Source organism: Rattus rattus, chromosome 1, assembly GCF_011064425.1.
Source record: "Rattus rattus isolate New Zealand chromosome 1, Rrattus_CSIRO_v1, whole genome shotgun sequence".
In the NCBI taxonomy this organism is placed as follows: Eukaryota; Metazoa; Chordata; class Mammalia; order Rodentia; family Muridae; genus Rattus; species Rattus rattus.
The window spans coordinates 249,183,929-249,210,421 of NC_046154.1; the positions used below are offsets into that span (position 1 = coordinate 249,183,929).

Sequence of the window (26,493 nt, forward strand, 5' to 3'; positions counted from 1 at the left end):
TGAGAGGTTGGTGAGTCCCGGGCATCTGCAGGGGGAGGCATTTGGTGTTGTAGCTATCCATAGAGTCACTCAAGCTCCTGTAAGTAACCCCTCACTCTCACTCATGTAAGTAACCCAGTAAATACATTGATTCATTAGACAGAATTTTTTAGGTCAGTGTCAATATCTGGGGTGCAAATACATGTTATTCATGCCTAAGAATTCAGCATGAGGCTACCAACCAGAGGTCGCAGTGCACCGGGATAACCACACTGGGTATGGTCACCAAACTCATTACTGCAAAAATGGAATGATGACTTCCCTTTCAAGTGACATTACTCAAGAGCTACCCAAGGGGCTCAGACACCTACTGGCTGCCATGAGGCCTATCCAATCAGAGAAAGCACCAGCCATGCAGCCTCCTCTTCCACCAGAGCAACCAGTTCTATGCTTCGCACAGAAGCAACCTCAGCTCTGCAAAAGCCCAAGCCTCACCCCCCAGCCTCGCGGGTGCGAACAGGCTGCGGCAGAGGGAGCAAACACAATGTAGGCTTCTCCACACAGACGGCTGCATGACGTCATTTTTTAGGAAATGAATAGCTAGACATAAAAGCCAAATACCAGGATTATTTGGATTCTTGGCCCAAGATGGTTCTGACCACTCACAACAACCTCATTCTTCCACAGGCTTGAAAAGCTAAAGTGTTAATGGGAAAAAAAAAATCCATGGTCTGGATGTATGCGCTAAGACATTTCACGCATGCGTGTGGCGGGAAAAACAGTGAGCAAGCACACGTATGTGATAACCGTATGAAGTTCCTCCAAATCTACTCAGTAAGGTTCTTTAGACTTAGTTTGTTTGTTTGTTTATAGTTTTTCAAGACAGGTTTCTCAGTTTAGCCCTGGCTGTCCTGGAATTCGCTCTGTAGACCAGGCTGGCCTTGAATTTAAGAGATCCGCCTGCCTCCGATTCCTGGGTGTTTGGATTAAAGGAGTGTGTTGCCGCCACCCCGCTAGATTCTTTTTTGTATATGAATGTTTTACCTGCACTTCTGTGTATGCATCCCATGAATGCCTGAGGACCTTTTAGGTCAGAAGGCATTAGGTAAGATCTCTTGGAACTGGAAGTTATAGATGGTTGCGAGCCACCACAGAGGTACTGGGAACTCAACCTGGGTCCTCTGCAAAAGCAACAAGTGCTCTGAACTACTGAGCCATCTCTCTAACTCCAAATCTACTTTTGAAACTTACGTTGGAGAAAGTGCTACAAATGACATTCTATTAAAAGTTGTTGTGTGGCAAGTTTCTCCAAAGTAAGCTACTTCCCCAGAATGAAGCTCATTTGATATAGGACGTTTTAAAGAGGTGAAGCCTTCGATCCTAGTAAGGAAGCTCGTTTGCCTCAGGAACTAAACATCTGAAAATGACCAAGTACATTAGGCCTCTCCTCCTCCAAGCAGACATAAACTGTAAGAACTGCCGAAAGCCATTCTCAGGTAAGAATCCTGGCTGGAAGTAGTAGAGACCAGGGGCTGGAGAGATGGCTCAGTGGTCAAGCCATGGGTGTTGTTGTTCTTAGAGGTCCCAGGATCAATTCCTAGCACCATATGGCAGTCTATAACTGTAATCCCACGACCACTTCTGTTGTGCAGATGTACGTGCTGACAAAGCACTCATACATATAAAATATAGAAATAAGAAAATCTTAAAAAAACAAACCTCAAACCAGGCAGCGGTGGTGCACACCTTTAGGTCTGGCTTTCAGAAGGCAGAGGCAGGTGGATCTCTGAGCTTGAAGGCAGCCTGCTCTACAGAGTGAGTTCCAGGACAGCCAGGGCTCCATGTATGGAGGATGGGCCCCTCAGAATGGGACGGGAGGAGTGCAGATCAGCTGAGGTCCCTGGAAGAGGCTGAGACCAACCAAGAGGACACTCTCAAACCAGCTGAACCACCTCAGGCCTCCAGCTTTCAGGAACTATCTCCCACGCTGGAGTGGGTTGATGGTGTAGCTGTCTTGTCATCATTTATGTAAGCAACCCCTTACCCACATTCCTGTGAGTAACCTGTCGGTTCGCCTGGACACGTGGTAGCATCCTTCCCCTATCTGCAGTGAGAAGACATTTGCTCACTTTCCCCAAGGAAGTGTCACACAACAGTAGCTCATGACTAAAACAGAGTCAACAGCACCTCGACTACTGGGGCCTCTGTGGTTCTTGGAGTGAAATGTCCCCCATGGTCACAGGCAACTGAATACTTAACGCCATGCTGCAGTTAATACATTGCTGGGGCTCCGAGGTTTCAAGGCCTCGGATCACTCCAGTTTGCACCTGCTGGTGTTCCTGTCACTTGCTGCCACGTCTTCCTGCCATGATGGATTCATCCCCCTGCCACAAACCAACCCTTACTTCTCTAAGTGCTCTGGTCATGGTGTTCTATCTCATCAATAGGAAAGTAACTAAGACAGCCTCTCAGGCCCCATAAGCATGTGATGGGATGTTAAGTAACTTGGCACTGATAACTAATAATTTGTTAGCAAGTAATAAGGATGTAACTACTACTTAAGCCTAAATTAAAAATATCCTTTGTGTCAGCAGTGGTGGCACACACGCCTTTAATCCCAACACGGGAGGCAGAGGCAGGTAGGTGGACTTGAGTTCAAGGACAGCCTGGTCTATAAAGCAAGTTCTGGGACAGCCAGGGCTATTACATAGAGAGAAAAAACAAAGCTCGGTGCAGGAGTCAGGAAATGCTTCAGTTGGTAAAAGCACTTGAGTTTAAATCCCTAACACCCACTTAAAATACCACGCATGGCTGTAAACGCCTGTATCCTAGCACACGAGGCTGGGGGTAGAGCCAGGAGGATCTTCAGAGCTTGATGGCAACCAGCCTAGTCAAAATGTCAAGATTCCCAGTTTAGGCAGCAATAAGAGGAGAGTCCTAAGGTTATATATACTCTGGCTACATGAGTGCCATGGGCAAGCCCATTCTTCTCTCTCTCTCTCTCTCTCTCTCTCTCTCTCTCTCTCTCTCTCACACACACACACACACACACACACACACACACACACACACACACGGCATGCCTACATCACACAGTTTTGGAAAATGCTCGTTATCTTAAAGCACTGAGTAAAAGTTAACGTGTAGAGAAACACGGACAATATGGGCTGGGTGTATAGCTTAGCGGTACAGCGCATGCCTCACATATCCCTGCCTAAATCCCTGGATCTAATCCCAGCATAGCAGTATGAAAACAAACGAATAGGACTTGAAAGGATATGTTACAGCTGATATACGGTGCGTGCCTGTAATTACAGCACTTGGGAGGAAGAGCAAGGAAAAGAAGGACCTCAAAATCAGCTGCAGCTACACAGTAAATTTGAGGCTAGCCTGGGCTACCTCTCTTTAAGGTTTAAAAAAAAAAAAAGGACAGGCAAAATGGCTCAGAAGATCAACAGTTCAAGTCTAAAGACTTGTGTTCAACCCTCGGAAGCTATGTAAAGGTAGAAGTAGAAAACTCACTCAGTGGTAGAGCGCTTGCCTAGCAAGCGCAAGGCCCTGGGTTCGGTCCCCAGCTCTGAAAAAAAGAAAACTCACTCTACAACATTGTCTTTCAGTTTCCATAACGTGCTATGGCGGACCACATGGCGTGCCCATGGGCATATACCCAGTCACATATGCACATCCACACAACAACCACGATAAAGTGTAAGTTTATGACCTTTTTAAAGTTAAGATTATATTCCTTACAAAAGAAATATCACACATGTGTAGACATGTTTGTTACTGTGTGGATATATACACAGGAATACAAATGCCTGCAGAGGCCAGAGGTATCAGATCCCTGGGAGCTGGGCTTACAGATGGTTGTGAGCCACCGGACTTGGGTACTGGGAATGGAACTCTGGTCCTCGGGAAGGGCAACAAGTGTTTTTAACTTCTAAGTCTTCTTTGCAGCCCAAGTTTGTAACATTGTAATGGTTAACTTAAAAATCAGCTAAAGGTCAGACCTCTGGGTTATCTGTGAGGCTGTTACCAAAGAGGTTATCGAAGGGAATACGGATCCCGAATGTGGACAGCAACATCTGGTAGGTTGAATAGAGTGAATGGAGCGCCAGCATGCTCTGCTTCTTACGGACACGTGACCAGCTGCCGCATTCCTGCTGCCTTGCCCTCATCAAACAGATGGTTCTTCCTCAAACTGTGAGCAATTGAGCTATAATACACCACTCCTTAAGTTGCTCATTGGGTATTTTGTCACAGTAATAATTAATACAATGTTACAGAACATCTGCAGACCTGATAGCCAAAGGGGAAGATACTTAACGTGTCTGTTGCTGCAGCCTCCTTTTCTTTCTGTGTAAGCCAGAGGAGCACTTCAGGTATCCTCCCTTAGGAGATGACCAACTTGTTTGTAGAGACAGGATCTCTCAGTGGCCTGCAATTTGCCTAACAGGATCGGCTTGTCTCTACCTCCTTAGCACCAAGATTACAAATGCATGTCTGGCTTTTAATGTGTCCAGGGATCTAACTCAGGCCCTTGTTCTTGCAGGGTAAGCTACCTCCCCAGCCAGGGTCTCGCTGTGTAGCTCTGGCTGGCTCCTTCTGTCTCTGCCTGCTGAGTGCTGGGATTAGAGGTGTGTTCCTCCACACCAGGTCACTTGACATGCGTCCCTTGATAGTAATTAAGACTCCTTTGGCTGCCTGTGTTGGTGGCTGTTTTATTTCTGTAAGGAAATGTGTGAGGTAAATAACTTATAAAGGGAAAAGCTAACTCATGATCTAAAGGTTCTAGCCCAAGATGTGACAACTGGACTGCTGTGGGCCTCTGGGCAAGGTCACCAGGGGGCGATGGAAAAGGAAGTACTCAACAGAGGGAGACCTTCACACTGTGACCACAAATCAGGGAGAACTACGTACCACAGTCCTTTAGGCCATGTCACCAGTGACTCACAGGCCTTCTAAATCTTTACCACATGAACCTTTGAGTGACAACTGACCAAGTCATATCATTGCCTGAATTCTGCAACCACTCCTTCAGAGTTCCTGTGTGGATGCCACTTTCCCAAGCCCTACTCCATCTCTAGCCAGCTAATTTTTTTTTTTATTAACTTGAATATTTCTTATATACATTTCGAGTGTTATTCCCTTTCCCGGTTTCCGGGCAAACATCCCCCTAATCCCTCCCCTTCCCCTTCTTTATGGGTGTTCCCCTCCCCATCCTCCCCCCATTGCCGCCCTCCCCCCAACAATCTAGTTCACTGGGGGTTCAGTCTTAGCAGGACCTAGGGCTTCCCCTTCCACTGGTGCTCTTACTAGGCTATTCATTGCTACCTATGAGGTCAGAGTCCAGGGTCAGTCCATGTATAGTCTTTAGGTAGTTAGCCAGGTAATTTTACAACCTAGATTAAACTGTTGGCACAAGACTTTACCACCTTGGCTTTGAGTCTTTTTTCTGTGTTACCTCAGCCCCACCCATGTTTCTGCCATAGCCCTGAACCCCAGTTAAAGACTGAAACCTCAGGTCTTCATCCTGTCTCTCTGTGTTAATTGAAACCCACATGGCTGTTGGACATCCTAGGTACCCCTAAGTCTGTCAGTGCTCCTAAAATTATCTGCATTTTTTGTTTCTTCTGAGGGGGCGCTTCACAAAGGAAAACAAAAACAAAAAACAAACCAGGACAGAGAGAAACTGTGGAGAAATCATAGATTCCTCTCTATATGCTAACAGAAAACATATGAATTGGAAATTGAATTTCAGAATTTAGTCTCTGAAGGAACACGACTTTGTTCTGAGTCTTGAATGCCCGAGAGACTATAAGTTCTTCTAGTCCGTGTGTCACAATGGGTGCCCCTGCACAGTGGCAGATCCTCACTACCCATCTGCCACAGTTCAGGTTCCATCTTTTAAAACTATTTATTGTGGGCTTGAGAGATGGCTCAGCGGTTAAGAGCATTGGCTGTTCTTCCAGAGGTCCTGAGTTCAAGTCCCAGCAACCGCATGGTGGTTCTTAACCACTTGTAATGGGATCCGATGCCCTCTTCGGTGTATCTGAAGCGAGCAACAGTGTGCTCACACAAAACAAATCTTTAAAAAAAATATTTATGGGTTGGGGATTTAGCTCAGTGGTAGAGCGCTTGCCTAGGAAGCTCAAGGCCCTGGGTTCGGTCCCCAGCTTCGAAAAAAAGAACCAAAAAAAAATATATATTTATTGCATGTGTGCATGTGATGGGTTTGTGTGGGGACAGTGCCATGGCAAGCAGGTGAGGGCAGTGGACAACCATCGGGAGTGGGTTCTCTCCTTCCACCCCTATATGGCTTCTGGTTATCAAACTCAGGTTGCCAGGTCTGTGCTTCAAGTGCCTTTTTCCGATGGGCCATTTTGCTGGCCCCATGTACCTTGATGTTGTGCATTGCCTTAGCTGGACAAACCAGTGGCATGGCCTCACCACTGCAGTGCTATTCAAGTGTATCAGTGCTGTAAAAACCCTATACGCCGCCTAGTTACCTCCAACCCTTTCACTGCTCCCTGGCAAACGTTGGTTTACTATCCTTGGTTGTCTATTTTTTTTTTAAGGGAAGGGGTCAATATAATAAGATCTCATGCTTCTCACGATAGTCTTCACTTCTATGCAGCCCAGAATGATTCTTAAGTCCTGATCCTCCTGCCTCTACTTTCTAAGTGTTAGGATAACAGATGTGTGTTGGTTGTTTCTACAGCTTTGCCTTAAGAATGATACAGAAGGGGCTGGAGAGATGGCTCAGTGGTTAAGAGCACTGGCCGCTCTACCTGCCAGAGGACCCAGGTTAGGTTCCCAGGACCCACAAGGTGGTTAACAGCCATTTGAGGCTCAAGTTCCAGAGAACACAGTGCTCTCTTCTGGCCTCCGAGGAGGCATGAATGTGCTGCACAGATATACACGCTATTAAAACACCCACACGCATAAAATAAGATCTTAATCTTAAAGTGAGTCAGGAGGTGGAGGTGAGCACCCTGTCCCAGCACTTGGGAGGCAGAAGTAGGCGGAGCTCTGAGTTCAAGGCTACACTGGTCTACAGACTGAAAAATCAAAACCAAACAAACAAAAAATTAAATAAGATCTTCATTTTTTTTTTTAATTTTTAAGAAAAGTCATGGACTAGCTGAGTGGTGGAAGCACACATCTTTAATCCCAGCAGTGGGGAGACAGAGGATCTGAGGGGTTGGAACTCCCTTGGGAGTTTGAGGTCATCCCAGCCTACAGAGTGAGTTCCCAAACATCCAGGGCTACATAGAGAAACTCTGTCACAAAACAAACAAACAAACAAGCAAGCAAGCAAACAAACAAACAAACAGAATGTCACGGACTTAGTCTTTTCAGACTGGCTTCTTTCATTTAATAATAACTAAAATTTTTCCATGCAAGGGGCTGGGGAGATGGCTCAGCAGCAAGAGCTCCAGCTGCTCTTCCAGAGGTCCTGAGTTCAGTTCCCAGCAACTGCATGGTGGCTCACAACCATCTCTAGTGGGATCTGATGCCCTCTTCTGGCATGCAGGTGTACATGCAGATAAAATACTCATGTCAAATGAATAAATCTTTAAAAGAAATTCCTCTATGTCAAGCTGGGTGTGGCGGCGCACTTCTGTAATCTTCCCTCTGGGGAGGCATAAGCAGGTGGGTCTCGATGATCTCAAGGCTAACCTGGTCTACAAGGATCCAGATAGGACTACAGTGAGATTATGCCTCAACACCTTTTAAATTATTATTAATTAGATAAAATTCTTTCATGTCTCATTAGGTTCATATAACTAATCATTCCCAATGATCAGCTTATCCATTCATGCACTGGAATATTAGACAATTGTATTGGTAATTGTAAATAAAATTGCTGTAGGTACCCATGTTCCGATTTTTGTCTGGCTATGGAAAGCTTCCATTTATTTGGAGACAGACGGAGAACACAAGTGTGGGAATTTTTAACAAGCATGTTAAGTTCGATGAGATACAAAGTGTTTTTTTACGGCAGCTATATTTTGCATTCTTAATGCAATGAATGACAGTTTCTATTATGTCACGTCCTTACCTGCATTGGTATTTTCAGGGTGCAGATTTTGGCCATTCTAAAAGATATGTAGTGATACCTCAATATTTTACTTTGTAATTCCTTGGGGACACAGTCAAACATCTCATATGCCTACCTGTCGCCTGTATCTCTTCTTGTGTCTGATCAGGCCTTCTGCCCATTTTAAATGTAGGTGGTACGTGTTTTGAATTGCTGAGATCTAAGGGGCCACTGTAATAGATACGGTAACAGCCATGTACTAGACATGGTATTTGCAAATATTCTTAGTCTCTGGACTTTTTGTTTCTTTTTGCAGTTTCTTTTTAATGAAGTCTCAGCTGTCAACCAGGCTTTACTGACCGTCTTCCGTGCTGTATCTGAATATTCACAGCACCTTTTGTCCTGTTATCCTTTGGAAGCCTTGGAGTTTCATGCTTTACATTTGGCTCTATAACCATTTTGCTTTGAACTAAATTGTATCCTTCCGTCTAATTCATAAGGTGAAATCCTAACTCTCAATAGTGTCCTAACTGTGCCTCTGGGAGGTAACTAGGGCCAGATGGAAACGTGACAGGATCTGGTTCTCACAGGGGATAAGCACCTTTTAAGAGATGCCATTTCTGGAGGCCTGCTCTGTTTAAAGGGAAAATTAGCCCAGAATGGAGGAGCACACTTCTAATCCCAGCACTCAGGAGGCAGAAACACGCAAATCTCTGAGTTCGAGGCTAACCTGCAAACTGGTCTACACAGAGTTCCAGGAAAGTCAGGGCTATGTAGAAAGACCCTGTTTTGAGGAAAAGGAGGGAGAGAGGAAAGGAGGGAAGGGGGAAGAGAGGAGGAGAGGGAGAAGAGAGGGAGAGGTAGGAGAGAGGGAGAGAGGTGCTCTTTCTCTATCTACCACAGCAGGACAAAGTGAGATTATCATCTATAACTGATTAACATCTATCAGCAGAGTCCTGATCAGAGACTGTCAGCCTCCAAAGTGGTGATAAACGGCTCTGTTGGTTAAGCAGTTCCTATAACCGCAGCAGAGCATGAACAAACCAAGACTGTTGACTTTCTGTTATCTTTTTAATTGGCCTGCAGACATCTAGTATTTGTTGAAGACTGTTTTTAATCCACTGTGTACTTCTGCTCCCTTATCAAAGGTCATTTGATATTTACCAAGTCCTGCATTGATATACTGTTCCAACGATTGCCAGATCACTCCACTTATGTTTGACAATACCACACACTGCCTTGATAATTAGCGCTCTAGAGTTCAGCCTTGAGATCAGGTAGGATGAGGCCAGCTCTTTTATTGGATATTTTATTTTATTTACATTTCAAATGTTATCCCCTTTCCCGGTTCCCCCCCTTTTTGCTTTAATAATGAGCTATTTGAAGTCTTTTACTTTGCCATAAAAAAAAACTGAAATATTTGTTGATATTCATCAAATAACTGCTAATATTTTTATTTGGAATGTATTGAATCTATAAAGAAATTTGAAGTCAGTTAACATCTTGATATTCTATCCATGAACTCTATTTAATCCTCTTCTGTTATGTTTTTAACAGTTTTTTCCCTTAAATTTTGAATATATTAGGTAAAGACATTTTGAATGTACTAAGAATTTCATCTTCAGAGTGCTTATATAACATTTTTTATTTTTTAACAGATGGAAGGCTGGGCATAATGGTGCACACCTTTAATCTTAGCAGATCTCTGAATTTGAGGTTAACCTGATCTACACAGTGAGTTCCAGAACAGCCAGTGCTACATAGTAAGACCCGGTCTCAAAACAAAACAAAACCAGATACAAAAGAAGTTTGGGGGCATGCTTGCAAGAGTTGGTTCTCTCCTTCTACGGAAGTCCAGGGGGTTGTCCTCATGTCCTCAGGACTGACTTCCTGCTGAACCATCCTTTAGGTTGTTTTAAAACACTTTGATCCCAGCATCCAGGAGGCAGAAGTCCCAGGCCAGGTAGGGCTGTATGTACAGGACTGTCTCAACTTCGCCTCCAAACTCTAAAGAGGAAACAGCTTGTTCATTTCAGGCGCAGGGAAAGCAGCCGACTCCCGGACACTGTGCGTGAAACTTTGCACTTCTCGGTTACACGAGTCCACACACTCAGGGTGTCTGTAATCGCACTGCATGGACACAAAGTCTGATTCCTCAGGACTCTCCAGGGTTGGAAGAGTGGCAGGTGACAACTTGCTGCATTGCTGACCTTAGGACGCTTCCAGTGTCTAATCTTCAGTGCATTAGCCGCAGGGCTTTAGAAGATCTTTACAAGCTGAGGAACCCTCTTCTGTACCTTGCTCATTTAGGTTTGAGTCACAAATGAGCATCTGACTTTGTTAAACACCTTTTTCTCTTTTATCCACTGACAGGATCACGATTGCTTTCCTCTAACAATGTGGTAAATTTTATTGACTTCTTGGATGTTGATCCAAGTCTTGCATACCTAAGATTAATTCCACTCTTTCTTTTTTAAAGGAGAGCTAACAGATTAAGAAAAGTGAGAAATAACTCCCAAGAGTTGGGGGGGGGCTCAAGGGAGGAATATTCCCAGACAGGTGTTCTCTTCATACATCGTTGAAGCTGATTTGCTGTTACTTTTCTTGACAACTGTCCCATCTGTGGTCATGGGACGTACCTGTCTGCAGTTTCCTTTCCTGTATTGTCTCATTTTGCTGCGAAGAGAACGCTGGCTTCACGGCCAGGGACTGCTCTTTTATCTTCTTAAGGAGTGTTCATTTCTTCCTCATTTGTCAGAACCACAAGGGAACTTACCTGAAACAGGCGGGTTTTCTTAATACGCATCTACTCAGACTGCCATTTTCTTTTTGTGGAGTTTTAAAAATAGGGCATCTTTCAAGGAACTGGTTCGTTTCACGTGGGTGAACTGCTCACACCATTGCTTTATCGCCCTTCGAATGCCCATGAGATGTAGCTGTAATAATGACCTCTCTCGGTTGTGGTTTTTAAGACATGTATTTTATGTATGTGGGTGTTGTGTCTGCACACACATCTATAGGCCAGAAGAAAGCACACATTCCCTGAGACTACAGGTATATAAGGCTGTCAAGCTGCTCTGAGGGCACTGGGAATCGAACTCCAGAGCTCTGGAAGAGCTCACAGAGAGCTCTTACCTACTGAGCCATGTCTAGCCCCTTTATTTTTATGGATTTGTTTATTTTTGTGTCTGTTTTTCTAGACAAGAGTTTCTCGTGTTACCCTGGCTGTCCTGGAACTTGCTCTGTAGACCAGGGTGACCTCAGAGATCTGCCTCCCTCTGCTTCCTGAGTGTTGGGCTTAAAAGGCACATGCCATACCAGACTCATTTATTTTTTTAATATTTGTAATGTTTACCTTCTTTTTTTTTTAAAGTTGGTCCTGCTAGGTTTTATCAACTTGATAATTACGTCACAGAACCAACTTTGGTTTTATTGTTTTTTCTCTATCAATCTCCTATTTTAGAGGTCAATGATCTTCCCAGTTTTGTTAATAATTTATGCTTCTAAGTTTCTTAAGGTAGATTAGAATATTGCTGTAAAATAGTTATATAGCTTATATATTGACCCCTACAACCTCAATCACCAGCACCCCAGCTCACCCTACATTCAGACTGTTCAGCAGAGTTGGGCTTTTCTTGTTGTTTTTGAAGACAGTTTCCCTAGCTGTCCTGACTCACTCTGTAGACCAGGCTGCTCTCAAAGTCAAAGATACACCTCCCCTGCTTCCCAAATGCCGGGATTAAAGACGTAGCCCACCACCACACTCATAACAAACAGAGAGTTTTAAAGTTCTAACTTATACACGGCTAACATTCAGGCTGGAAATATTCACTCAGCCCACCACCTCAAGCCTTATAGGTCCGTGAGAATTGGAAGTAATTCCAATGGTACATTATTTTCCTTTTAGGAAGGCGAGTTTGATACCCACAATATTTCTTCTTTTGTGCTTCAAAATAAGCTGGAATTTCCACACAAACCCTTTTAATGTCTGTTTCTTATATAGCTTTTTCCTGGTCCTAACCAGATAGGGACCAGAGACGTCAACACAGACCAGCAGTTAACAACCAGTACACTGTCCAGGAAATAAAGAGAGATCGCTGGTTTCTACCCCTGCCCGATGCCTTTGTTGTTCTAAGATCTTGAGAGACTGCATCTCGTCACTGCTTATAAGAGAATTTCTGTAGTTTGTGGTACTCACCAAAGGGCAGGTCAAGGAATCAAGAGTCACTGAGTGGTCACGAATCAGAGATGCTGTTCTTCTCAGGCTCCAGGAGTACTGGCTGCCTTCTGAGGTTTCCAACCCAAGCCTTGAGATCCCCTCCTTTCCAATAAGAGAGATCCCTGGTCTATGTTTATGGGTGGATGAAGCTGCTAGAGTCTTGGTTCTGGATAGCCATATTACCTACTACAAAATTCGCTAAAGACTATTCTTTGCTTTGGAAAGTTAATTCTAAGGTTTTTTTTAAAAGGAGGCTGGTCATACCTGAAGAAATAAAACCTTAGTAACACAATCATCTTTCCTAATTGCAGTCTGGATTACTGAACAAGCGGCTTAATGCAAAACAGAAAACAGCTTCAAATCTGAGGGAAATCCACGTATAACTCGAGGAAACAGATATCCCAGGAAGGAGGTGAGCAGGTCCTTTTCTGTTACTCAAGGGATCACATGGTCACACGCAGAAGGGAAAGGCTGAATGAAACAAGTGGCAAGATCAAGTCTTACAGCAATCGGTGTGGAACCTTTTGAATTTCAAAACGAGGATGAGTGAAGCTCAAGTTAACGTGGCCCCTAGGAAGGGTTTCAGGCAGTGAACAGAAGGCTTGACACAACAATGAAGGGACAAAACCATACCTACATCAGCGAATTAAGCTATTACAGAGCTACAGCTGTCCGTGCATACGTCGTGCCTGCTATCCCAAGACACAGAGGCAGAACTCCAGCCTAGCCAGCGCTAAACCCCACTGGCCAGGTCTCCTCCAAAGAAAACTGCACAGAAAAACACAAGTATGCATGAGAACCATGAGATCTCCCTGACATACTCCTGTCATTCAGATATATGTATATCCAGCAATCAAGAGTCAGAAGCAGAACTATGAACTATGACGGAAGCCAACCTGGGCTGCGTAATGTATGCCTCAGAAAGAATACTTTCTTGCCTTTCAGTTTCTGTTGATAGGTAAGCAGATGTGTTTGGGAAGGAGCTGTGCGAGCAGGTCTCAGTAACATGCTCAGGGCTGGGGAGAGGAGAGGGCCACAGATCTTCACTTCCCATGAGATTGAATTTCAGACAGCTGCACACACAGACTGGCTAGAGGGTGCTGGAATTCTCCTTCCTCAGGCCAGTTAGGCACTGGGACATTTGCTTCTTTGAAGAGCAGCTGTCTTAAGTCAGGATACAATTTAACATACTTCAACATAATTTTCTTTCTTTTTCCTGTGATCTTTACTATGAGGTCCTGGTTAAGCTCCTGAAGGTATAACTCAGAAAAATGTTCCCTCTTCCCAGTGCCTCCTTGGGTTCTGGTTTTGTTTTGGTTGTTTGGCTGGTTGGTTTTTTGGTGGTTTTTTTGTTTGTTTCCTTAAATGTTTGTATTTATTGTATGTTCTAGTGTGTACTGTCCAGTGTGTACTGTCCTGTGTGTACTGTCCAGTGTGTACTGTCCAGTGTGTACTGTCCTGTGTGTACTGTCCAGTGGGTACTGTCCTGTGTGTACTGTCCAGTGTGTACTGTCCTGTGTGTGCTGTCCAGTGTGTACTGTCCTGTGTGTACTGTCCTGTGTGTACTGTCCAGTGTGTACTGTCCAGTGTGTACTGTCCAGTGTGTACTGTCCTGTGTGTACTGTCCTGTGTGTACTGTCCTGTGTGTACTGTCCAGTGTGTACTGTCCTGTGTGTACTGTCCTGTGTGTACTGTCCTGTGTGTACTGTCCAGTGTGTACTGTCCTGTGTGTACTGTCCTGTGTGTACTGTCCTGTGTGTGCTGTCCTGTGTGTACTGTCCAGTGTGTACTGTCCAGTGTGTACTGTCCTGTGTGTACTGTCCAGTGTGTACTGTCCTGTGTGTACTGTCCAGTGTGTACTGTCCAGTGTGTGCTGTCCAGTGTGTGCTGTCCTGTGTGTGCTGTCCTGTGTGTGCTGTCCACTGTCCTGTGTGTGCTGTCCACTGTCCTGTGTGTGCTGTCCTGTGTGTGCTGTCCAGTGTGTGCTGTCCTGTGTGTAGTGTGTACTGTCCAGTGTGTACTGTCCAGTGTGTACTGTCCAGTGTGTACTGTCCTGTGTGTACTGTCCAGTGTGTACTGTCCTGTGTGTACTGTCCAGTGTGTACTGTCCTGTGTGTACTGCCCAGTGTGTGCTGTCCTGTGTGTGCTGTCCTGTGTGTGCTGTCCTGTGTGTGCTGTCCTGTGTGTACTGTCCAGTGTGTACTGTCCAGTGTGTACTGTGTGTGTACTGTCCTGTGTGTACTGTCCAGTGTGTGCTGTCCTGTGTGTACTGTCCAGTGTGTACTGTCCTGTGTGTACTGTCCAGTGTGTACTGTCCAGTGTGTACTGTCCCGTGAAAGGAATTGATTCTCTTCTTCTACAATCTAAGTTGTGGGGTCCAATGATTGATTTCAGCGGGTGAGTGCCTTTACCCACTGGGGACACTGCTGACCTGCCATTTAGGTTTTCAACTCATGCGAGTCTCTGTTGAGCATCCAGAAATTTGTCACTCACAGACAGTCCCTACTTTACACAGTGACTTTGACTTCTGTTCTCTGAGGGCCACAAAAGTTGCTTCAATGTGTCAAGCTTTTTTGAGACAGGGTCTTTTATAGCCCTGGCTGGCTCTCAAACTCACTCATAGATAGCTGAGATTACTTAATTTTCTGACCCTCCTACCACTACTTTCCAAGTGCCAAAATTACAGGTCTACACTCCCAGGTCTAGTTTTATCCCATACTGGGGATCAAACCCAGGGTCTTGTTCATGCTGGGCAAGCCCTGCCACAATAACCTAGTTCATAGTTCTCTTTTCTAAATAAACTATATACAGCTATCTCCAACTGCATTGATCAGCTTCCCGTTACCATGGCAAAACCCCTGGGATAATTAACTATTTTATACTCAGGTTAGACATTCTGTGCTGCTACTTATCCCTGCTCGACACAGTAGCATCCAGTGCATCATGACAGGGTGGAAGAGGCCTGCTTACCTTTTGGCAACCAGGAAGAAAAAGAAAGAGGAAGAGGTTGGAGTCTCAATATTTCCCTCAATGGCATGCCCCCGGTGACCTTTTACAGACCCCAGGTTCTGAAGTTCCCACCCTCCCTCAGTGGTGCTCTAGGCTTTCAACACAAGCCCTGGGGAACATTTCAGATCCCAGTTACTACAATTTACCGTGATTTAACGGTAAATCAAAGAAACTTCCTACTTTTCTGTTTGCTTTGAAACAGGACCATGCCACACCGCCCAGGACAGCCTGGACTAGATGAATAGTACTCCTGCTTCTGCCTTCCGTATGCTGGGAGCATACATGTGTGTGTATTTCCAAACTCCATGATTTTATGTGCATTGGTGTTTGCCTGCAGGTTTTGTCTGTGTCAGGGTATTAGATGGGGGTGGCAGGAACGACAAAAACAAAACAAAACAAACAAAAAACCACTAACAGACTGAACACAGAAATCAAAAGACAGAATGAACAGAAAATGGAACCCTATTGTGTGCTATCTGGAAGACAGACACTTTAAATGTGTGCAGGTGTGTGTGTGTGAGTGTGTGTATATGTGTGTATGTGCGTGAATGTGTGCATGTATGAGTGTGAGTGTGTGTATGAGTATATATGTGTGTGTGAGTGTGAGTATGAGTGTGTGTATAAGTATATATGTGTATGTATGTATGTATGTATGTGTGTTTGTGTGTGAGTGTGAGTGTATGAGTATATGTGTGTATGTGTGTGAGTGTGTGTATGAGTATGTGTGTGTATGAGTGTATGAGTGTGTATGTGTATGTGTGTGAGAGTGTGTGTATGAGTGTGTATATGTGTGTGTATGAGTGTATGTGTGTATAAGTGTGTGTGTGAGTGTGTGTATGAGTATGTGTGTATGAGTGTGTGTGTATGAGTGTGTATGTGTATGAGTGTGTGTGAGTGTGAGTGCGTGGGTGTGAATATAAACCGTCACATCTGGAATTAAATAGATACCCCATGTTAACAAAAGCAGCAAGCAGGCTGGAGCTGCTTGGCCAGCATCTCCTACAATGCCAAATTGCCAAATGTATCTGCCAAATAGGAGCAAGTCAGTACCACAGCCTCAAAACAGCCGGCAGACAGTGACTAAGTCAAAGGGAAAGACAACGTCCCATCCTCGGATAATCCTAGCAACTGAAAGAACAATTAAACAAGCAAACCAGCAACAAACAAACCAGGAAAAGTGCGGAAACCGTGACCCACACAGTCAGCCTCATCGACTTAAAGACAATGTACAACCCTATGACTACAGAGCACCCATCTTTTTTTACATAGATATTGTTGTGGTTGGAATGAGAAATGTCTCCCACAGCCTCTCAATACTTAGTCTCTACGGTGGTACACTGGGGAAAGGTGTTGTGGTGGTTTGCAAATGCCTGGCCAAGGGAGTGGCACTGTTGGGAGATGTGGCCTTGTTAGAATAGGTGTGGCCTGTGGGCATGGGCTTAAGACCCTTACCCTAGCTGCCTGGGAGTCTGTATTCTGCTAGCAGCCTTCAGATGAAGATGTAGACCTCTCAGCTCCTCCTGCACCCTGCCTGCCTGGATGCTGCCATGTTTCCTCCTTGATGATATTGGACTGAACCTCTGAACCTGTAAGCCAGCCCCACTTAAATGTTGTCCTTATCAGAGTTGCCTTAGTCATGGTGTCTGTTCACATCAGTAAAACACTAAGACAGTTATAGAACCCTTAGGGGATGGTGAAGAACTTCCTGTCCCCATCCACGTGTCTCAACACCCCCTTTTGCAGATGACATGTGATCACTCTGTCCTGATTGACAGGCAGGCCTCACACTCCTGCAGCTATGAGTTCCCCTCTATCATGGGCCCTGTCCCTCTGGAACTCCAAGCCAAAAATAAAGGAATCCTTTTCTTTTCTAAGTTGCTTTCTGTCAGGGCATTCAATCACAGCAACAAAAAGTTATTAATACATAGCATGCTTTCTAAGGGAGACCTGGAAGTCATACGACATCTATAAAATACAAGAATAAAACTATACAGATGTTGCTTGACCACAATAGAATTATAGAATAAATTGAAAACAATAAGATAATTAGAAAAACAACTGCTTAGAAACTCACACATGTCCAATTATTGATTAGCCAAAGATTTGTATTTAAAAAAGTCTGGATGGTAGTGGGAGCAGCGTATGCTTTTAATTCCAACACTTGGAAAGCAGACGGAGGGGGATCTCTGGGGGTTCGGGGCAAACCCGGGCTACAAAGCTAATTCCAGGAAAGCCAAAGCAACCCAAAAAAACCCCTTCTTTAAAAAAAAAAAAAAAAAAAAAAAAAACCAAACAAAAAAAACAAACAAAAAAGGACATTTTGAACTAAATGTTAATAAAGCATATGAAAAAATCCATGAAATACATACTAGAGTGTACCTATAATGCCCACTTCTCAGGAGGCTGAGGTAAGACCTCAAACTCAAAGCCAGCCTAGAATAGAACATGAGTCTAAAGCCACCATGAGCAATGAAGACCCTGTCTCAAAATAAAGTAAGACAAAAAGGGCTCCAGATATAGCTCATTGGTAGGGCACTTGCCTAGCATACATGAGTTCAATACAGAACCCCAAAATTAAAAAAACAAAAGGCAGACCAGAGAGATGAATCGCAGTAGTTCAGAGCACACATGCTCTTCCAGAGGACCTGGCTTTGGTACCCAGTACCCTTGCTGGGCGGCTCACGATACCTGTAACTCCGGGAGATCTGCTGCCTCTGACCTCTGCAGTTACCTGTGCTACAGTACACATATGCAAAAGTGGTATTTGAAAAAAAAGTGTGAAATGTGCTTTCATAAAGCCTTGGTATAAACATCTTTAAGGAAATAAAATTACAGATCTACCATCTAAGCTCCCAATCTCAGAAAAGCTCCATACAGCCAATTTCAAACGTGTAAAACGTTGAAATTGAGGGTATATTACGTGTACCCAAATTGAGGGTATAAACGTTGAATGGAGGGTATATTATTCAAAAGAGCTTTTCTGAGTAAGCCCCTCAGAAACGGTGATGCAGTCACTTGTGGTGAAGGACCAACGACGACGAATAAAGGCAAACACTTGATGTACTTAACTCAGAGAATAAGAGCAAACGAGAGACCATGACTGACAGTGAGGAACAGTACACAGGACAGACAGGGACAAGAGGAGCCAAACACACGGGGCTGGAGATGGCTCAGCGGTTAAGAGCACTGACTGCTCTTCCAGCAACCACATGGTGGCTCACAACCGTCTGTAATGAGATCCGATGCCTTCTAGTGTGTCTGAAGTGTACTCACATATGATAAAACAAAACATAAAAAGGCCAGGTGTGGTTGTACATCCTCTAACCCTGGCACTTGAGAGGCCGGAGGATCAGGAACTCAAGGCCATCCTCACCTACACAGCAACTTTAAGGCCAGCCCTAGCTACAGGAGCAGGCTGAGGCAAGGGAAGGGAGCAACTGAAGAGACATAATAAAAACACTAACGACAAGCATGGCGGCCTGTACTTATGGTCCCAGCTACTGTAGAGGCCAAGGCTCTGGGAAGGATGACTATGATCCTAGGTGTTAGAGACCTAATCCCAAGAAGGAGAGAGAGAACAGGAGAAATTGAGGGCTGAAGGAGAAAGAGGTATGATACAGACCACGTAGCTGGTGTGAGGAGAAAAAGTGTCTTCTATAGGAAAACAATGAAGGTATAAAACAACAAAGCACGTTATGACCGGAAACCACAATATTGGTTTTTGTTTGGTTGTTTTGTTTTAAGGCAAAGCCAACAGACCTTACAAGGCAAAGGAGTGCACCCAGCAGCTATGTTTCCCCCGCTGGACTGTACACCATTACCATACTTGCCTTCACGTCTAGCCTTCACTCCCGGCCACCGAAGGCGGGGCTGGCAGGCCACTCCTGAGCATCTAGATTATGCTCACCTGTCCCGCAGCTTCTCAAGACTTCTGGTTCCTCAGCCCCGAGAAGATCCAGGACCCACAGCTCCTCCTCTTGCTCCAGCTGGGAGATCAGCTCTGGCTTAGGGCCTGGGAATCCTGTTAAGGGTGAGGACCCTGGATGAGCTGCTGCAGCCTGTGGGACTGAGCAGAACCCTGTCTGCTGGGTCTTCCTCACTAGATAGGGTTTTCTGCCTGCGTGGGCACACTGGTCAGGGGAGGCCAAGGGGCAAGAGAGGTCAAATGCCTACAGCCTCTGTCATTACATTGGGGAAAGGAATGGCCCTGTAGGTCACTGGCAACAAGGAAAACAAGTCCCTAGAACTACGTAGACTGGTACCTGGGGACAAGAGCAGGATTTTCCCTTCTCCTGCCTAAGTGTCCCTCTGAGATTCCCCACTGTGAGCTAGGACTCCAGGGTAGTTCTCACCCAGTGAGGCCACGTTCCCATAGTTCTCCAACATCACATCCCGGTACAGCGCCCGCTCCTGGGGGCTAAGCTGCTGCCCTTCCGCCCTGGAGAAGTACACAGCCACATCCTGGAAGGTCAGAGGCATCTCACCCTGGAATGACAATATGCCGACAGTACACCAGGGGATGTGCCTTGTTGATCCCTGCTGGGGTAGCAGAACTGAGACTGGTGGATCAGGCAAGGCCCAACTGAACACAGAGTGCTACTCTTACAAGAGGCAGTAGTCTGCATCCTGAGCTCTTCCAACTTCACTATCTGGCCACTTCACAGCTCTAGAGGAGACAGCTTGAGACAGGGCACTAGAGAGAAGGAATAACTCACCGGAGTCCGGGAGCAGGACTTGGCAGCCATCTGGGTTGGGATCGGTGGCAAGCAGGAGGCAGCCCCAGCCTGAGGCCTCTCCAACTTACTCTCAGGGAGAGAAAACAGACAAACTCAGCCCCATTCGGCTGGGGCAGTGGACAGATGGTCAGAAGAGGACGACAGACCTTGCTTCGGAAGTGGCCTTCTGGAGTGTCCTGAAGCCTCGAGAGCCAGCGTGTGACCGACCTGTCCCGTGCTGCTATCCAAACTGAGAACTGCCCCAAGCACGGCGCAAGTTGGCAGTTCCAGCCATGCACCAGGACACCAAGAGTGGACGCATAGCACCGCCTCAGCCTTAGAGGGCCAGCCTGGAAAAGGCTGCGGGCCTCAGGGCGATAGGCCTCACAGGGTTGCGGGTGTGAGTGGACACGAAATAGGCGGCGAGGGTTAGCCCTGGGCAAAACCTAAAGGCCATCGTTCTTCACATCCATGCCTCCCAGGGCCGCGTCGCCGCCAGCCGCTTGTCCCTCCCGCGGGTTCTCCCGCTGCTGGGTGGCCCCTCTGGCTGCGACCACTGCCTCCTCCACTATCCCTCCTCCCAGGTGTCGCGGCATCATCAGCGTCCTTGGCCAGAAGCAGAGGCAGCCAGGCCGAGACCCTGTCTACTGGCTGTCCTTGCCCACCTGCAAAGCGACAGCCTCACCTCAGCCAGGGCGCTGTGGACCAAGCATCCACCTACACCCAGCCTGGCCCGCGCTAAGGGGGCAAGCTGACTGCTGACTAGGGGCGGAACAGCCAAGCTGCGCACGCGCGGGTTCGGTCGCCGCGCACTTCCGGAGCTTCTTTAGGGTCTCAGAGACCGGCGCCCCTACGCACGGGCTGGGCGGGACTCGGAGATGCTCGCCAGGACGCTGCCAGAGCTAGGCAGGACTGTGCTCTGGATCAACCAGATAAGATCTGTACTTGGCTGCAAATAAAGCACAGGTTAAGTAACTAACACCCTGGCTGGGTGTTTGTGGCACCCAAGTCTGTAAGCCCAGTGCTTGGGCAACTGAGGCAAGAGGATTGAGAATTCCAGGCCAGTGTGAAATATAGTGCAAGCCCAGTCTAGCCAAAACATCGAGGCTTAATTCAGCCCTTGAGAGACCGGGCGGGGCAGGCACATCTCTGTGAGTTCGAGACCAGCCTGGTTTACATAGAGAATTTCAGCACTGCCTGGACTATTGAAAGAGACTCCGTCTCGAAAATAAGTACTTAGTAAAACAAAGGAGGTAGAGTTGGGCAGGACAAAGAAAGATTGTTTAAAACCGAGGACTATCTTCTCCCAAAATAGTTTGCGCACTCTGCACACAAACTTGAGCGTCGGAGATTAGACAGCACGTACTGTTAACTGCTGAGCCATCTCTCCAGCCCTAAAGTTTATTGTCATAATAGAATGTTTTTAAAAGTTGTGGAAATTGTTGGAAAAGTAGTCTTGATGTAATCTCAATTGTACCTGTGGGCATTTAGGCCAAAGAGAACAAGCCTTTGTTTGCTTTTCAAACGGACATTATGTAGCTCTCTGGCTAGCCTTGGATTTCTTCCATTCTTCTGCCTGGGTCTCCTGAGTAGCCTCCTGGCTACAAAGCTTCCTTTGATTCTGTTTCTGAGTTTGCAGGTTCTCTTTTTACTCGATACTGCTGACCAGAGTAACTAAACAGTTCCGGAGGCTGGCCGGGTGTTTTATTTAATGGTCTATTTTATTTAATGGTCGTGAATAGAGAGTTGGGGTGTATTGTCTTCTCCCAGAGCAGACCTAAGGCCTGAATCTTTGTGAAGTGGTGAAATAGCAAAGACCAATTGTTAGTGACTTGCCGGTGTATTTAGTGGTTTACTTAAAGCATGGTTTGTACTGGTTTAATTACCAAGCATGGCTTCACTTGCTACCTGAAACAGAATGACTTGGATGCATCACTGTCCTTAAAAACCTGCTTGCCTGCCCCACCCTGCTGTTTTAGAGATTGAGTATACAAACTGGACTGGAGTATACAGACTGGAAGCCTGTCTGACTGATACCTCCCATCCCCCTGCCGCAGCACTCCTGTACATTTGGGAATATGCGATAACTTGGTCGGCGACCGAAAGCTCGTGATTACTGGTACAGAACTTTACCTACTTCTAGCAGGCAGCATCTGTAAATAAACAGATACAGAGAGAAAGGTCAGCCTGATGGTAGTGTTTCACTGTTGGGCTACCAGCCTTAAGGTAGTGCCTGGGCACACTGACAAGGCAGACAGACACCTTTTAGGGATAAACTACTACGTTGATACATCTTCACGGTGCCCGTTCCTTTTTCTGTTTAGGTAGAATTTAGTAAACTGGGACTGAAAAGATGGCTCAGCAGCCAAAGAGTATCGACTGTTCTTCCAGAGCACTGGGGTTCAAGTCCCAGGACCGGCATAATGCACACCTGTTTGTAACTCCAGTTCCAGAGTATCTGATGCCCCTTTCTGGCCTCTGTGACTTCAGTTCCAGAGTATCTGATGCCCTCTTCTGGCCTCTGTGACTTCAGTTCCAGAGTATCTGATGCCCCCTTCTGGCCTCTGTGACTTCAGTTCCAGGATATCTGATGCCCCCTTCTGGCCTTTGTGGGCACTCCATGCACACGGCGCCCAGACATACATGGAGGCAAAAATTAAGAGAAAAAAAAAATTAAAGAAAATACATACATGGTTATGAAAAGAAAATTTTTTAAAAGAAAGAACACATATGCTTACCTGGCAGGGGAGATGCCGTGATCTTGAAGGTAGCTTTCCCAGGGCAAGTCTTATCCATTGCACTCCAAATGAACTGACCCTTGCAATTTCCCCAAATGTAGGAAACTCAACTGCAAAATTTGTGGTAGTGGGAACTGCATTTTTGTAAACCAAACATCCCAAGAAGGTGTTCCTGTTTACCAGTTTAATTAATCAGCTAGCTTGCTTGCTTGCTTGCTTGCTTTCTTTTTCTTTTTTTTTTTTTTTGGAGCTGGGGACCGAACCCAGGGCCTTGCACTTCCTAGGCAAGCGCTCTACCACTGAGCTAAATCCCCAACCCTGCTTGCTTGCTTGCTTGCTTGCTTGCTTTCTTTCTTTCTTTCTTTCTTTCTTTCTTTCTTTCTTTCTTTCTTTCTTTCTTTCTGTAACAGCCTTGGCTATCCTGGAACTCACTGTGTAGACCAGGCTGGCCTTGAATTCACAGATCCGCCTGCATTTTCAGGTCTATTATTCAGGGCAGTAGTGATGCATCCTTTAATCCCAGCACTCAGGAGGTAGAGGCAAGGCAATCTCTGTGAGTTCAAGGCCAGCCAAGACTCCAAAGAGAAACTCTGTTTCAAAAAACAAAAGACAAAAACTCAGACCAGAGATTTTGGTCACTGGTCACGTTCTCATTTGCCAGCTTGTTTACAGCTTTTGGTATCGTTTCTAGGAATTTGGCATTTGTCACTAGGCTTGGACAAGGAAGTAGGCTCAGATAAGAATATTAGAAACAGTAGGGCTGGAGAGATGGCTCAGTGGTTAAGAGCACTGACTGCTTTTCCAGAGGTCCTGGGTTCAAATCCCAGCAACATGTGGTGACTGATGCCCTCTTCTGGTGTGTCTTAAGAGAGCTACAGTGTACTTATATACAATAAATAAATATTAAAAAAAAAAAAACAGTGACCATGGAGCTTTGTTTACTACTGAACTTAAGTACTATCTTGTGTGATCTCCTTGTTTACTACTTCAATTATTACTTTGTCTTTGATCTAAGAACTGACCATGTTTTTTTGATGTACCTATGACGATATAAAAGCAGACCGGGAGAAAATAAAGGTGCTTCAACCTCAGCACTGGCTAAAGTCACGTTTTAGTTTTGTCTAGTTGTCTTTTTATTTTCAATCCTCACTCCCTCCCTTGAGACCCTGTTGACTGACTGAGCTGGCCTGGTCACCAGCTCCTTTAAGACATTTTCTACTCTGTTGCTCCTGCTGGTTTTCTGACAAGAAAAGTTTGAATTCCCTACTAACTAGAGGGTCTTTTGCCTTTTTCTGGTTTTTTTTGTTTGTTTTGTTTTGGGGGGAGGAGGGTGTTGTTTTTCAGAAACTTGCTGTAATTGATGCTGGTATTTGCTGAAGAAAACACAGACTGTACTGTGCCATTACCTAATCCCTAGGGAATTTACTTGTGGAGGTTAAGAGAGATCTCTGCTACAAATCTAGATCTCCTGATGGAGACCTCAAACTCTTGCTGGCATCAGGAGGTGGCTTGGGAACATACATGTCCTGATACCCTTTGCGTGTGTGTGTGTGTGTGTGTGTGTGTGTGTGTGTGTGTGTGTGTGTGGTATGTGGTGCATGTGTGTGGTGTTTGTTATGAGACAGTCCCAATATGTAGACCAGGCTAGCGTCTAACTTGAGCTTCTCTTGCCTCAGTAGGTAACTTTGAGTGGACTTCTGTGGGGTAAAACCCATGTTACTAGAGAGATGGCTCAGGTGTTAGTGGCCCTGACTGCTCTTCTAGAGGTGGCAGGTTCAATTCCCAGCTCATACATGACAGTTCACAATCACCTGTAACTCTAGTCCTTGGGAAGTCAAGTGCCTTCCTCTGGCTGTTAGCACCAGACATACATGTGCACATACATACATGTAGATAAGCACTCCTACACACAAAATAATAAAAATAAATATAATTAAAGGTGCCTCACACCTTTAATCCCAGCCCGTTTGAAGCAGAGGCAGTTAGATCCCTGGGTTTGAGGCCAGTGTGGTCTACAGGTTGAGTTCTAGGACAAATAGGGCTACACAGAGAAACCTTGTCTTGAAAACAACAGCAACAACAACAATAACAACGACAACACACACACATACACACACCCCAAAGAATTCAAGCACTATTACTCATATACCTAAAATTAAAAAAAAAAAAGTCTAAGGGCTGGAGAGATGGCACTGACTGCTCTTCCAGAGGTCCTGAGTTCAATTCCCAGCAACCACATGGTGGCTCACAACCATCTGTAATGAGATCTGATGCCCTCTTCTGGCGTGCAGGTGTACATGCAGATAGAGGACTCATATACATGAAATAAATCAATCTGAAAAAGTATAATTAAAATTTCTCCAGGGAATCTTAGGTTGGAGTGGGACTAACCTGAAGCCATTGACAGAGGAGCAGCCAGTTACCCAGGGCAAGATTTTGATAATGTACAAATAAATCTTTACATGCTACTTTGAGTTTTTGTTTTGTTTTTTCTTTCTTTGTTTTTCTTCTTCAGGACAGGGATTTTCTGTGTATCCCTGTCCTGGAACTCACTCTGTAGACCAGGTTGGTCTTGAACTCAGATCTGCCTGCCTCTGCCTCCTGAGTGCTAGGATTAAGGGTCACCACCATTAAGTTGCTTCTCTGACTTTTATTAATCTTTTCTACAAATTGTAATGCTGGTGCAGTCATGGTGGAGGGGAAGAGATTCTTTTCTCCCTCTCATTATGATCAAAATTATTTAAAATATTTATTTTCTCTTACCAACTCTGTGTGTGTGTGTGTGTGTGTGTGTGTGTGTGTGTGTGTGTGGTGTTTGGGTAAAGCATCAGGCAGTTGACTTGAGATTATAGTTATAAAACAATGTCTATATTTTTTGTTTTCTTTTTATTTGACCTTTCCAATCAATTCAAACTCCAAAACTATACAAGTAAATAAACCATAGTTTAGATGATTCTTAGAAACTGTGTCGGGAGACCGCAGTTCAGATTGCTCTGAATCAGTGTTCTGCAGGGCGATGGAATGGGGGGAAGTAAAGTGACGCCCTCTGGGAAGAAAGGAAGCATAAAGATTTAATCCAGGGAGCCTATGCATATTCTTATAGGGGTTGGCCCTCTCCTAAAAGAGTGTTCAGTTAAAGAGTACGTCGTCCCTGAGCGTGCTCAGTACAAGAATGAATGTGAAGAACAGGAGTATCTCTTTAAATGCTCAGCTTGGAACAAAAGGTTTTTTTTCCTTTCTGAAAATGAAAGGATACTTTGAAGGTATACTAACGCAGAAGGTCACCCGCTGAAGGTGCCTGTCTCAGTGGGTGGCTATGACAATTCCTTTGTAATTATATTGAATGTTCAGAAAGAACAGGGCTTCCTAACAGGCTCTTGCTAAGACAGATAAAGCAAAGCTTGTGCAAGCCGCAGAGGTGGCTGAGTGGTCAGGTCCTCGCTCTTCATTCACACAGCCCTCCTATCAGGTGACCACTCGCTACCGTCTGTAATTCCAGGTCCTGGCTTCCTTCACATGCGGATACTCATACAGACGCAGACGCACATAAGTGGAAAGTATACTACTTGTGTTTACACATAGTAAAATGTCTATAAAATAGAAATCCACTTAATCCAGCCATTTTGGTTACCCAGTTGGCTTTTTGTCTACTCTCTTTACCCTCCTGGCCTCTGGGTATGGCTCTCCTCACATGGCTGGGGTCATGTCTGCTCAGGATTCTCTCAGATGTCCCTGCCTCTGGCTGTGCTCTTCCTTTTATCTACAACAAGCTTTCTCCTCCACCATACC

The 26,493-nt window shown here is 45.3% G+C and overlaps 2 protein-coding genes and 1 non-coding gene across 4 annotated transcripts in view; 1 reads left to right on the forward strand and 2 right to left on the reverse strand.

The window, feature by feature from the left end:
* Nucleotides 1–19,249, reverse strand: part of Arhgap39 (Rho GTPase activating protein 39) — a 151,560-nt gene extending 132,311 nt beyond the window's left edge. For both annotated transcript variants that reach the window (XM_032917606.1, XM_032917598.1), the window contains exon 1: nt 19,159–19,249. The gene's annotated coding sequence lies outside the window, so the exon portion shown is untranslated. The remainder of the gene's footprint in view (nt 1–19,158) is intronic.
* Znf251 (zinc finger protein 251) overlaps nt 1–20,073 on the reverse strand; it is a 28,133-nt gene extending 8,060 nt beyond the window's left edge. Inside the window, exons 1-3 of the mRNA XM_032890775.1 lie at nt 19,967–20,073; nt 19,604–19,736; nt 19,159–19,272 (exon numbers count right to left, since the gene is read on the reverse strand). Of these exons, the coding sequence (XP_032746666.1) occupies nt 19,159–19,272; nt 19,604–19,736; nt 19,967–19,996 (277 nt within the window). The 5' untranslated portion in view covers nt 19,997–20,073. The remainder of the gene's footprint in view (nt 1–19,158; nt 19,273–19,603; nt 19,737–19,966) is intronic.
* Nucleotides 20,074–22,696: 2,623 nt separating this feature from the next.
* Nucleotides 22,697–22,859, forward strand: LOC116890494. Its single transcript, XR_004386681.1, has one exon. It is a non-coding gene; the product is annotated as a U1 spliceosomal RNA (small nuclear RNA).
* Nucleotides 22,860–26,493: the final 3,634 nt, after the last annotated feature.